Source organism: Quercus robur, chromosome 3, assembly GCF_932294415.1.
Source record: "Quercus robur chromosome 3, dhQueRobu3.1, whole genome shotgun sequence".
Classification (NCBI taxonomy): Eukaryota; Viridiplantae; Streptophyta; class Magnoliopsida; order Fagales; family Fagaceae; genus Quercus; species Quercus robur.
In genome coordinates this window covers 27,076,523-27,090,706 of record NC_065536.1, presented here as the reverse complement: position 1 = coordinate 27,090,706, position 14,184 = coordinate 27,076,523, and the positions used below count along the sequence as shown (strand labels likewise).

The 14,184-nt window shown below is 34.7% G+C and overlaps 1 protein-coding gene across 1 annotated transcript; it reads left to right on the top strand.

Annotated features, from left to right (window-relative positions):
- Positions 1 to 7,171: 7,171 nt before the first annotated feature.
- On the top strand, positions 7,172 to 9,672 carry LOC126717649 (DELLA protein GAIP). Its single transcript, XM_050419483.1, has one exon. The coding sequence runs from the start codon at positions 7,360 to 7,362 to the stop codon at positions 9,256 to 9,258; it is 1,899 nt and encodes a 632-aa protein (XP_050275440.1). The 5' UTR covers positions 7,172 to 7,359; the 3' UTR covers positions 9,259 to 9,672.
- Positions 9,673 to 14,184: the final 4,512 nt, after the last annotated feature.

Here is a 14,184-nt window from a genome sequence, read left to right as displayed (position 1 = left end):
AGGACAGTGTCCTTCAACGGCCACCAAGCTGGGTATGGGTCCCACAACCTCCCCCAATAGAGGGAATCTCGAACACGTGTCAGGATCACATGGTGAGGTGGGGCCCTCAGTACAGATAGTACTGCTTGATGGTACTAACTTCAAAGGAGGGCTCAGGGGCTCAGGGCTCAGGGCTCAGGGTGGTCTCTCTCAGGTCAGGAGGTCATGGGCTCGGTTTTGTTTGGTTTGGGGTCATGTGGGTGGTGCTGTGCTACGCTGTGCTGTGCTGTGTTGTGTTGTGTTGTGCTGTGTGTGTGTCAGTTTCACACTTTCAGTTGAGCCTTTTGCCTCTTTCTCAGTGCGTCCATGGCGTAAGCAAGAGAGGCCACATATTTGCCATCAAATCACCTTCAAACATACTAGTTTCATTATGTGCGTTTTGCATTTAAAATATGATTTTTTTTTTTTTTAAGTTTGATGTTGTAATTTTTCAATATGAATTTGTCTATTCTTTATTATCAGATTTTGATTTTGACTACTGTTAGTGTGGTTATGCGAGAAAGAATCTGTAAGAAATTAAAATTTAAAATTTTGAAAAGGAGTAAACTTCTGAGGTTTAATATGTGCTAATTTTTTTTTTAAATGTATCAAACACATATAAAATATATTTAAATAGAGTGCGTGTGCTAGATTTTAGAAAAAAAAAAAGTTTCCCTAATAATTTTTTATTTTTGAATTTTGTTGAATTACAATTTTAACTTTATTTTTAAATTTTTTAGGAATAAGGATTGTTTAATTAAATTATGAGTATTTTTGACATTTTTTTTTTTAGTTATAACTAACTTTCTGAACCATCTCAATATACATATATATATATATATATATATATGTGTGTGTGTGTAAGGACCCGATTTGATCCACAACCTAAGAGATTTGGATAATGGCCCAATAAGCCCAAAACAATAGATTTGTTAGAGAGTGAGTTTGTTATTGAACGTTCATTGAGTTAAAACGTAGATCACAATAGGCTGGTAGGTGTTGGAGGGGCTATGACAAACAATTTGAAAAGAAAAATACTCATTGGTCAAGTCTGAGGATGGTTTGTTCTTATATATATTTCTCTTAAACTTGTACAAATATTCAAGTTCTTGGTTCCATAATAGCTTTTCTTTCTTCTTTTTTCTCCCCCATCCTGTGCCTTTATACTCCCTCCTCTCCTTTCATCTTAGCCTTCTACGTGTAGATCAGATTGCTAATCTCCTTGATATTTGTCTCATCAGTACCTTCCTAAAATTTTTATGGGTAACAATAAGGTTAGAAGTCATTGTTCAGGTATCACTTCCACATTAATGCGGTCAGTTGGTTAGGTGTAGAATATTCAATGTGATAGTAGCAGCTTTCTTCCCAGATATTTCTCAGTTCTCAGTTGACTCACCTCTCTCTAAAGCTTATCCTCTCAAGCACGGTTGCCCATTGCCTAGTACTTGATGGGTGGTCGAACTTTAGGCTCCCACTATGTTGGCCAAGGAAGGGTGGCTCCTCGAACAACGTCACTTGTTTATTATGACTAGACCTCTTCCTCGGCCCAACAATCTGCTTGCCTTCACTAACACTTGTCTGTCCTTGGGCTCTTTGACGTCCTCGGGTGCGGCCCACGGCCCAATATCCTTACTCGAGCCTTTCGCCCCTACAATATATATATATATATATATATATATATATTAACTACAATATATTTTCAATCTATTGTGTCCTTCTTTATAGTTAAGTCAAAATTTCAATTGGTTTTTGGTATAAGCAAAGTTTGAATATCAAATATTTTATTTAAAAATAAAAGATTTTATCAGTTGAACTAATTGAAACTTACTAATATATGATAATTTAATGTTATAATTTTACAAATGACAATTTTCTTTTGAGGAAAGTCTATATTTAAAAAATTTGATAAAAATTTCACAACCGTTGAGTTAATAAATTGTCAATAGTATATAATAAAAGTTATATAACTGTCTCGCTAGTTAGTTCAAATGAGAACTAGTAAAAGGTTATCGATTTAATAGTTGTAAAAAAATTTATTGAAAATTTTGTATGTATGTGTAAGATCTCAATTTGTAACGACCCAAAATGATGTTGGGTTCGTACATAAAAAGGCCCAAACAATATCATTTGTAGAGCGTGGGTTTGAAAGGTTAGGTCTTGGTCACCGGATGGTAGTTCGGGTTAGCTCCGGTCAGTTAATCTCGTTCGAGGAGTCTAGGGAGCTCTATGCTCTTCTTATTCTCCTTGTTTTTAGGACACCATGGCCGGGAGGACAGGTTGTCCCCCTCCCTCTCACACTGTCTCTCTTATCCTTTTATACGGGCATTTATCCTCTTACCAGCGTCCACGTGTAAGCTCAATTTTCTAGGACTTAAGACTTGTCCTGTCAGCCCATACCTAGAGTGGTTGGGAGTGGTTGTAAAAGCTGAAGAGCATGGCTCTGTCAGGTGCAGAGTATTGAATGGTAGTAATGACAGTTTTCCCTTTGTCTTTGGTCGTTATACTATCTAGCGTCTCCTTCTCTATTGACATAGATATTTTAGATTTTTTCCCGAACTGTTCCTATACCGTTTTTGCCCTTTTTTCCAGGGGGATCTCGGATATGCCGAGGACAGAATCATCCTCGGTTATGTCTCAAGATTATTTGGACTTTTATTACACATCCTCGGCTATACCCTTCCTCGACTCGGGCCTTGGGCCCCAATGTAAAAATGGGCCAGGGCCACAAATTATTGGGCCCCACAGTATGTATTATTGCTCATTTTTTTAGGGGACTTTTAAAACTTTTTTTAATAAAAAACTTTTCTTATGTTTCAATTAGTTTTTAAACCTCATATAAAAACTATTTTTATTTTTTATTAATAAGTGATACCCAAGTTTATGGTTTAACTAATCTATTCTTTATCTAAGAGATGGTTTAAAATTTCTATTAATCGGCAATGTAATTGATGGAACTTAAGAATTATGGGTTTACATCATGCCCCAAAACATTAAGCACACCGCCAAGATGACCCCATAAGATATTCAAATTAAAAGTTAAAAACTACTTTACATTAAATAAATAAACTCTCAAAGATAATTATTAATAATATATTGTGTTAGAGCATTTTAATATTAATTAATTAAAATGAATAAATATTAGAACGTAAATATAAATATGTGGGAGTGAATATGAAAGATGAGGAGTTAGTAAAATTGTTTAATCCCACATTGAAAATGAGAGAGATTATTTTATTCTTTTTAATTGTGGTGATTAATGGACTACTAATATATGATAATTTAATGTTATAATTTTACAAATGACAATTTTCTTTTGAGGAAAGTCTATATTTAAAAGAATTGATAAAAATTTCACAACCGTTGAGTTAATAAATTATCAATAGTATATAATAAAAGTTATATCACTGTCTCGCTAGTTAGTTCAAATGAGAACTAGTAAAAGGTTATCAATTTAATAGTTGTAAAACAATTTATTGAAAATTTTGTATGTATGTATTATTGCTCATTTTTTGGGGGGACTTTTAATTTTTTTTTTAATAAAAAACTTTTCTTATGTTTCAATTAGTTTTTAAACCTCATATAAAAACTATTTTTATTTTTTATTAATAAGTGATACCCAAGTTTCTGGTTTAACTAATCTATTCTTTATCTAAGAGATGGTTTAAAAATTCTATTAATCGGTAATGTAATTGATGGAACTTAAGAATTGTGGGGTTAAATCATGCCCCAAAACATTAAGCACACCGCCAAAATGACCCTATAAGATATTCAAATTAAAAGTTAAAAACTACTTTACATTAAATAAATAAACTCTCAAAGATAATTATTAATAATATATTGTGTTAGAGCATTTTAATATTAATTAATTAAAATGAATAAATATTAGAACGTAAATATAAATATGTGGGAGTGAATATGAAAGATGAAGAGTTAGTGAAATTGTTTAATTCCACGCTGAAAAGGAGAGAAACAATTTTATTCTTTTTAATTGTGGTGATTAATGGACTACTATGAATTGACTCAAATATTGAGTTAGATACGTCCGCAAAAGAGAGGTGAAGGGTAGAGTTATAGATCCATTCAGACCCAATCCAAATTACTCACATTTATATTATTATATTATTATGTAAAATTTCTAAATAATATTTAATAAAATTAAAGACAATTTAAAAAAATATTTAATTGTGACTCATAGGTAATAATAAAAAAATATCTATAACAAGAAAAAATAATGTTACAACAAAAAATATATGAGTTTGAGCTATAACACTATGACAAATATACAATAGCATTTGAATCATACCATATCTTTCTTTTTTTTTTTTGAGAATGGACTCATACCATATCTCTATTTGATATATATCAAATTTGTATATATTTGTATTTTATTTATTTATCTGCATATGGCTTAGGAAGGATTAATTGAAAAAAACACACCACAGACCACACCACACCACAGTATCGCCTTTGTGAAGATTACAAGGCGGAAAAACGTGGTTGTGACGGCGGGTCCGTTTTGATAAATTGGTGTCTTCCTTTGTGTAGTTTGTAGAGTAGAGAGCTGACCTGACATTTAATGCCAGTCGCCACGCTCTTTTGCACGCGCTTGATGTGTACCATTCACTGGAAAGTGGGAACCCATTTTACCAAAACAGCTACGCAGGGTCTTTAATTTTATACCAGTTTAATTACTTTGATGACAATTAAAGTCTTAAGAGAGGTCCTAAAATAGGCTTAATAATAGCACTCGATACAAAGTCAGATCTAATAAAATGCTTTGAACTTAGCTTAGTTTAGGACAGCGATATATTTAATACTAATATAATATATTTTCTTACTGATTTTACAAGTTTTAATTGCCATCTTTATTATTATTATTATTTTAATAAACTGCATGTTTATTATTATTATTATTATCTTGTGCTAGGCTCATTTTGTTATACATGTGGATTCTTTGTCCCTGCTCTTAAAATTAGTCAATCATTTTCATTGGTTTTAAAAAACAATTCTTTGATGACTTAAGAATATTCATTTAGAAATTACTTTTAGAATTTTTTATGTGAAAGAAAAAATGCAACTGATTTTTATTTTTATAATTTTTTTATATTTTCCAAAAAATGGTATCAAAATATTCCTAAAATGTTAAAATGTTTTATTAACAAATTTTTTAAAAGTACCTGTACGGCACCGAGCTTCCAAAGCCCATACTGGCCTTGGGCCCAGACCCATCTAGGCCCCGGGCCCAAGCCCATACCGGCCTTGGGCGCAGGCCCAGCAGAAAGTTCCAGTTACCTTATGCCCTTCTTGAAACTGCCTTAGAGTAAAAACAAGTTTTGGGTATTAAGTTCCCGGGGTTGACCGGTTAATCTTTCCCGGTAGAGCGCATGAGTCATATCCGGGAAGGTCATGATATGCACAGGAACGTGAGTTGCCGAACATAATCGGTGAAAATGGAACCAAGTTCCAAGATCATAAATGCTGCACCGCCCTTTCACCTAAACAACCACTTTAACCAGATAATACTAGACCTTCAGTAGCACTAACGGTGACTGTAATCATGATCTCCCCACTAACCTTGGCTATAAATAGAAGAAAGTTGGGAGAAGAAGGGGTTCAGAAAAATTGAGGAAAAACAGTCAAGTAGAGGGTACTAACTGGGTGTTACTTGGAGTCTCTCTGCCAAGAACGACCCATTGTAGGAAATACTTAAGCCCACTACAAATAAATTGTGAGCCCAAGTGACCTAAGGTCCAGAAGTCTTGCACTTGGTTCTTACAGTACCTATTAACCAAACTAAAAAAAAAAAAAAAAAAAGGTTGGGGGAAAGTGTATGGATATGTTTAGTTGAGTTGAGTTCTAAACTTCATTTCATTTTGGGTTTGCTTCAAAATTCAAATATACTAAGTTCATCTTAACTTTCACTAGCCATTTATTGCAATTATTGAAAAGGCAAGCATTCCCAATTATAATCAATTCAAGCTGGGGCTTACATTGGTCCCATCCACATAAAATGATAGGTTTTTTTTTCTAAAAAGTGATAGGTTTGTTAGCAATAAAATTAAAGCGAAAATGTCAGTTAAGGTATTTTTTATATAGCTATTAATATGCATTTAACATCAACTACTACTTCTTTGGTGTTCAATAAAACGTCTAGAATTCAAACACTCTTTTCTGATTATTGGCTTATCAAACCTATTGACTATTGACTATTAAGACACATATTCAGATATTCTTTTATAATTCTTTGTCAAGAGGGAATTCTTTGTCAAGAGGGTTTGAGTTTTTGCGTATAAACTATAAAGGTCCCACCTGGATGTAATCGATACTTTTAAGGTAGTAACATATACAGTGCCATCCTCATGCAATCTTAACCAAAACAAATAGACTCTGCAAACTTAGTTTGAACTTTAAAGTAAAAAGTATGATCTTGTTTTAAATTTTTAATACTTTGAATTTTACATATGTATCCAACTACAGCTACTCATTTCCCATATACAGAATCTACAATTGAAGGTATTTGTACAATTTTTTTTCCCTTTACATCCAGATAATATTTGTATTGTCCCAAGAAAAAAAAAGTAAACTAATTAAATCACATAAATGAAATTGGCCTTAGGAGTTAGGACACAACCAACTGGTTAATTAAAAATCAGTCTCTCTGATGCTTTCAGTAAACATAATTAATGGATGCCATTATGAGGGGGCATGTACCTTTCACTTTCCTCTTAAGAGTGCCACAACTTTCTAGTAAACCTAGTAAACTCAACACCTCTCTCATTAACTAATATATTTAACTATAATTAACTCAGAAACCCTAAATCATGTGCAACAAAAAAGTAGTAAAAAATTAATTCAAACCTGTCCTTTTTTTTACTCCATAGCATCCATATGAGGCCGTCTTTCTTTTCATGTAGTACTTTCTTTTTCCTATGTCTAATAATTCAGATTATCAAAAAAAAAAAAAAAAAAAAAAAAAAAATAAATCTTATCTTCTTGTGCTGTAGGAGTTGTTGTTGTTTGCCTGGTGGGTACATTGGAGCTCGAGCCCATCACGAGGGATTTCCATTTTTTTAATTTCCTTTTTATTTAATCTCATAAATAGTATATATCATATATCATCATCACAATAATATATATATTTTTTATTATTATTTATTTTTTTCCTGAACTAGTATTCGGAGTGAACAACCAAGCAAAGCAAAAACCCCCCAATCCCTAACGCGCAGATTCTTCATCCATTCATAGCTCACACACATACCCACAAACCCATCTCTCTCTCTCTCTCTTTGATTTCCGAGCACCACCACTCAGTAAGCAGAGAAAAATACAGACTCTGAAGCCATGAAAAGAGAGCTTGACCCTCATCAAAGTCATAATCTCCAACCCTTGCCTGACTCGTCCGTGACTGGCAGCTCAAGTACTGGAAAAGCCAAGATGTGTTGGGAAGAGGAAGTACAACAACAACAACAAGATGGTGGCATGGACGAGCTTTTAGCTGTGTTGGGTTACCAAGTTCGAGCTTCAGACATGGCCGAGGTTGCCCAGAAGCTCGAATTGCTCGAGGATTTGATGGGAAATGCTCAAGGTGATGGCCTCTCTCATCTCGCTACTGACACTGTACACTACAACCCTTCTGATCTCTCCACCTGGCTCCAAAGCATGCTCACAGAGCTCAACCCACTCGATCCATTGGTCCCTCCTCACCCCCACCACCACCACCAACCCCCACCCACTACTCTCGACGATTCCTTCTTAGGTGAATCCTCCAATATCACCTCCATCGATTTCACCACCACAACCACCAGCACAAGCAACAATAATAATACTCAGAATCAGAACAATCCCACCCAAGTTTTCGACGAATCCTCCTCTTCTGATTACGATCTCAAAGCTATTCCAGGTAAAGCTCTGTACAGTCAACCCCAAATTCGACCCCAAACGCAAACCCAAACCCAAATCGAATCTCCGTCCTCTAGAGAACACAAGCGTTTAAAACCCTCAATCGAGTCAAACTCGGAGATTCTCCCGGGCTCTTCTATATTCTCAGCGCTAAACTTACCCACCACCGAGTCCACTCGCCCGGTAGTCCTCATTGACTCGCAAGAAAACGGAATTCGACTCGTCCACGCTCTAATGGCCTGCGCCGAAGCCGTACAGCAAACCAATCTAACCTTAGCGGAAGCCTTGGTAAAACAGATCGGGTTTTTAGCGGTTTCTCAAGCCGGCGCGATGCGAAAGGTCGCCACGTATTTCGCCGAGGCCCTAGCTCGTCGAATCTACGGGTTGTACCCTCAGAACCCATTGAACCAGTCGCTATTCGATGTTCTGCAGACTCACTTCTACGAAACCTGCCCTTACCTCAAATTCGCTCACTTCACAGCCAACCAAGCCATTCTAGAAGCGTTCGAAGGCAAGAAACGAGTCCACGTCATCGATTTTTCTATGAATCAGGGGATGCAGTGGCCGGCACTCATGCAAGCGCTAGCTCTTAGACCCGGCGGCGCACCCGCTTTTCGATTAACGGGTATCGGGCCACCCGCACCCGATGATTCGGATCATTTACAGGAAGTGGGTTGGAAGCTAGCCCAATTGGCTGAAACTATTCATGTCGAGTTTGAGTACAGAGGGTTTGTTGCCAACAGTCTCGCCGATCTCGACGCGTCGATGTTGGAACTCAGGCCGAGTGAGGTCGAGGCAGTGGCGGTTAACTCGGTGTTCGAGTTGCACAAGCTTTTGGCCCGACCCGGAGCGATCGAGAAAGTGTTGTCAGTGGTAAAGCAGATGAAGCCGGAAATCGTGACCGTAGTTGAGCAGGAAGCGAACCATAACGGGCCGGTTTTCTTGGACCGGTTTACTGAGTCGTTGCATTACTACTCGACCATGTTTGACTCGTTGGAAGGATCGGTGAACAGTGAGGATAAGGTGATGTCCGAGGTGTACTTGGGGAAACAGATATGCAACGTGGTGGCGTGTGAAGGCGTGGACCGAGTCGAGAGGCACGAAACGTTGACTCAGTGGAGAACTCGGATGGGATCGGCCGGTTTTGCACCGGTTCACCTCGGTTCGAACGCGTTCAAGCAAGCGAGTATGTTGTTGGCTTTGTTTGCAGGTGGAGAAGGGTACAGAGTAGAAGAGAATAATGGGTCTCTGATGTTGGGTTGGCATACTCGACCTCTCATAGCTACATCGGCATGGCAACTCGCCCACAACACCAGAGCTGGGTCTGTTGTGACGCAGTGAGTCAACTCAGAGAGAGAGCTGGTCAACTCGTTTACGGCTTGTAGGCCCCACCAATATACATAGCTCTCAGTGGTCTTGGTTGTCAAATGTGTTTTGCTGAGCTGGGTGGCTCTGGTCCTTGACTGAGACTGAGACCCACCACTCCTAAGTGTGTCTACCCCATCCTATCTCTTTTTTTTTTTTTTTTTTTTGGTTTTGTTTAATCCAATCTCTTTTTTTTACTTTTTCTTTTAGGTTTTTTTAATTTTAATTAAAATTTTCTTAGTTCTTTTTGTTTTTGGATTTTGGGTGCATGGAATGGAATCTTTTGTAATTTTCAGGGTGAATCAAAAAGGACAATGTGTATTTATAAATATATATATATATATATAGCTTTGTGGTAATAAGAAATTATAAAATTTTTCTTTTTTTGAATTAGTGATTTGATCACATGGAATCATAATGAAGAGAGTAAAAATAGCAAAAGCATAAATGGGGCAAAGATAAAGATCTGTTTGAACCTTCAGTTTCTGCACCATTAGTAGTAGTTTTTGGTGTAAATGGACTAAAATTGAACTACCACAAACTCGATTCCCTAGTGAGGCACAGCTATGCTAAAATTGTCAGATTCAGGAAATTTTACTAAAAATGATAGATGTGCTTTTGCATTGCATAAATACATGTAAGTTGCAATCCAATTCATGAATGCATTAATTCAAAAATTGATTGAACTATTTACATTTCCAAAAAACAACTGGTATTTGCAGCATCCTCTTTTATGTCAGGAAAGCACAATCATAAGAACGTGCAAAGAAAAAAAAAACATAAAATTTTCACTTATTATGTTAAAGGTCCTTATTTGATATTCACCATCTCGAAAAGGTTTAACTTTTATTATGCTCTTTTTAAATGTGTGATATCACTGACCCCACAGCTTTGTCAAGTTTAATCCTTACTTCACCTAAGCTTTTCTTTTGGGAAATTAAATTCCATCACTTTTTTGTTTGTTTGTTTTTTTTTTTTTCTTAGGAGAAAATATTTTCGGCCACCTATGACCTATCTCTTTCACATAGTGGGATTCATCTTGCAAAAGTGGATTAACGCTAAAAATATCAAATGAAACTACTAAGTACCGACCTTTCCTTAAGTTTCTTTTTAACTTTTTGAAAAACCCATCTTGTTTGACTAACGATTGAAAGGAACAAGCTCAAGTGAGAGTTAAAGTAACTAACTATTGCCAAAAAGAAGTGAAGTTGAGTTATAATATTAAATAATTTAAAAAGTTGAAGTTAAAGGTCAAGAGTGTTAACTCAACTGCCCAAACAGATTATATAATTTGCAAGAAAACCCCCCCAACTTCTAGCCATCTTCACAAGATGAAAGGGTATATCTTCGCTGCCCAAAATGTATTTTTATATTCCAAGTTTAGGATTGTTTCTATATCAGCAACTTGACTTTCATATTCTAAGTTTAGGATTGTTTCTATATACCAAAGTATAGTAACAATGTCAATGTGAATCTTCAGTCAGAGTCCGAGTCTGTTACATTTTTTCTGTTAACCTACACAAAATGATGTCCTTTTTAATAATTTTTTTTTTCAAAAAAAAAAATCCAAAATAATGTTACTTTTATATACCTTTTCTTCATGAGAAGTTCTATTACTTAAATAAAGAGCAATTAATAAAAATTAATCATATATAAAAAATATGCGGAAGAAACTAAAAAATTTCAAAATAAATCCAAGGCCATCAGTGCAAAATTTAGGCATGGCCACAGTAGCCCCCATACTATGATGAGGACCCGATGCCTGAGGGTCTTAAATGGTAAGGAGGCCACATATGTTTCCACATATAAAGTGAGACATAGTCTACCCTCTACCCCACTTTCGGTCCAATGGTTTTTGGAGGTAAGAAGACAATTGTCCTTGAATGTAATCCAATTTCTTATCACCATCCTTGAAGGCTCGAACTATAACCTACTCCACTGCAAGACACTAGCCCTTAGGCCACAGCCTTAGGTGATGCTATGTAATTATTTTTTGTGAGTAATTAAAGACTCTTTCTCAAGCAATTGTGACATACATATGAAAATATCTACCGTAAAGAGTGAATAGTTTAGACCAATCACAAATTGCCACTTTATTCATCAAGGCCATATAGTGCATTTAAAAAGATTAATTACAAAATACTACTTGCTACTTAGTGGGTTCCACTGTCATTATTCAGAATCCAATGAAAATATTCAAATATGAATGAATGAAAAATTACAAAGGACACTCAAGAGTCAATTACATGTCGATACCTATTAATACTAGTGTGTTGTCCCGTGCATATGCACATATATAATTAAAAATAATTACGATTATACAATTCAAATAATAATTATTATTTTTTAGAATAGATTCAAATTATACATGGTATTAGCTTAGATTTTTTTAAAACCATACATTTCTAAAATATATAATGGTTTCTCGTTATATATATGATTTAAAATTTAATTTTTTTTAGATTTTTTGGTTTTTGCATCTAATAATTCATTTGCCATAAGAATTAAAAACTTAGATGGACATGTGGTGGAAAATTGGACTCCAATTTAGAATCTAATTAGATTTGAACTCTTCGATTTTTACACTCAATAATTCACTTGGTACAAAATTAAAAATTAAATCGGATACGTGGCGCAAAATTGAGAATGTAATTAAAATCTAATTGGATTTTCTCTAAACTTTGGCTATATATATATATATATATATATATATGATTTTAAATGACATAAGTAGTCAAATTAAATACTTTTATATGTTATTGTAAATTAGAACACTTTGGTTAATCAAATAATACTGTGTCCCTTGGAGAGCAAGACATAAGTCCCTTCATTTAAATTATAACATGTGTGGCTCATGGCCAATCATGTATTATCACACCTCTCCAAGACTTCTATAAATAAAGACTTTCATCAGTCTTGTAGAGAGATCCAAGTACATTTAGAAGTCTTGAAGCTTTGCTGGAATCAAGATCTAAAGCCTTCGAAGAACTTTAAGAACTTCAACCTTTAAATATGAAGAACATTCGAAGCAAAATCATTCAAGTCATCCTTCTAAATCTCAAAGTTCACTAAATTCAAGCTCAAAAGCCCCATAAACACCAAGAGACTACAAGTTAGTGAAGTTCGACGGATCCAAACCTCTAAAACCCCAAAGAACTTCTACTACAAATCTTAGAAGCCAAAGAATATCTGAAGAACTTTCACCATAAATCTTCAAAGATCAAGAACACGAAGAATGCAAAGAACAATAAATCCCTAACAAGCACATAGCCAGAGATTCATCGCAATTTCATTTCAAAGATCTTTCAATTCACTTTCCAATTCAAGTGGAGGACATCTTGCGTTCGAGTCAAGACTTCATTGACGCAATACTTGAATTGAATATTTTTCCAAGGAGATCAATTCAAAAAATCATTCTATTGTATTGGAATCAAAATAAGAGAATTGTACCTACAAATTCATCAATACAAATTTATATTTATGAAACATATTGAATTGTTTGATTTCCAAACTTGAGATTTTGTGTTTACACGTAGGTGGGAGGAATGAAGAATGGAACTGCAACATTGGTTAGTCATGTACTGGGATTCATGCATCATTGATTAGTCATGTACTAGGATTCGTGCATTGAAATGAGAGATTGCCGCTATATTACAAGTCCAATTGGGTATTGGGGTAAGAATTCAACTGTAGGTTGGTATTAGGTACTATGATTCTTTTTACTTGTAACCGCTTGTTTTGATAATAGTGGATTCTCGGGAGTGGTGACCTTAAATTCATCTGGTGGGGTTTTGCCTCAATAGTTTTTCCTATTCGTAAACAAATCATCTATGTCAAATGCCGCTGCATTTAACTTAGTTGGTGATTTGTTTGTGCTATCATGCTTATTGCATGTAATTGAATCTAATTAATTCACTTGACTAATTAATTGATTAATTTACCAAAGGGGTTAATACATTCTTGGCCTATCGTTTTTTTTTTTTTTTTTAATTAAGTCTATTTGACACGTTAGCAATTTTCATCCAAGAGTTAACAACAGAGACCAAATTGACACAAAAATGAAATGTTATGGACTAAATTGATACAATTGAAAGGTCAATGACCAATTTGACACATGATGTAAATGTTAGAGACCATTTATGTAATTTATCCTTCTTATTAAGAGAACAAATAATGCAACTTGAGTAATACAACAACCACAAACTATTTTACAACATTTTTACAAACTATTGATCTGATAAATTTTTATTGGTTTTCATCTGAGCCCACCACTAATATCAAAATTTTTTTTTTTATTTACCAATAACTACTCATTACATTAGCCGTATATATAAAAGTTTGTAAAATTTTTTATGACTTTAGCATTTTCCATGCAAGTTCTTCACAAGACTCTTGGACATTTTAATCAAGAATTTGATTTTACACTTTGCAAAAAAAAAAAAAAAAAAGGTACTTTAAATCATTCCCCATCTATAAAGATTTCATACCACCACACACCTTTGGCACAATGGTCACTCAACAAGTATAAGTGCTTGTAGAGTGTGGGAGGTAAGGATCAGAGTTCAAGTTTCCAGGAAGGAGTTTAACACACATATACACTTAGATTAGACTAGAATAGAATTTCTATATTGTATTAAAAAAAAAAAAAAAAAAAAAAAATAAAGATTTCATCAATATTTTCGTATGCATTTCATTTGTTATCTTAATTTTGAAGCCACTTCTTTATTACTAGAAATTAGCTGGAACAATCTAAATGTGTGATTTTGAAATTATGCTGCTAGGATTGCAAAATACGCTTTTTCTGATTTGCTGTCTTTTAGTTTTATGTACTCAAGGTGCTTACTTTATGTAGGCTCACATTATTAAGGGTACTTTGGTTTATGTCGTAGAAGGCAACAAAGG

Bases quoted from the DNA above. Each gene is read 5' to 3' on its own strand.
- LOC126717649 (XM_050419483.1), top strand. From the start codon at position 7,360: ATGAAAAGAGAGCTTGACCCTCATCAAAGTCATAATCTCCAACCCTTG.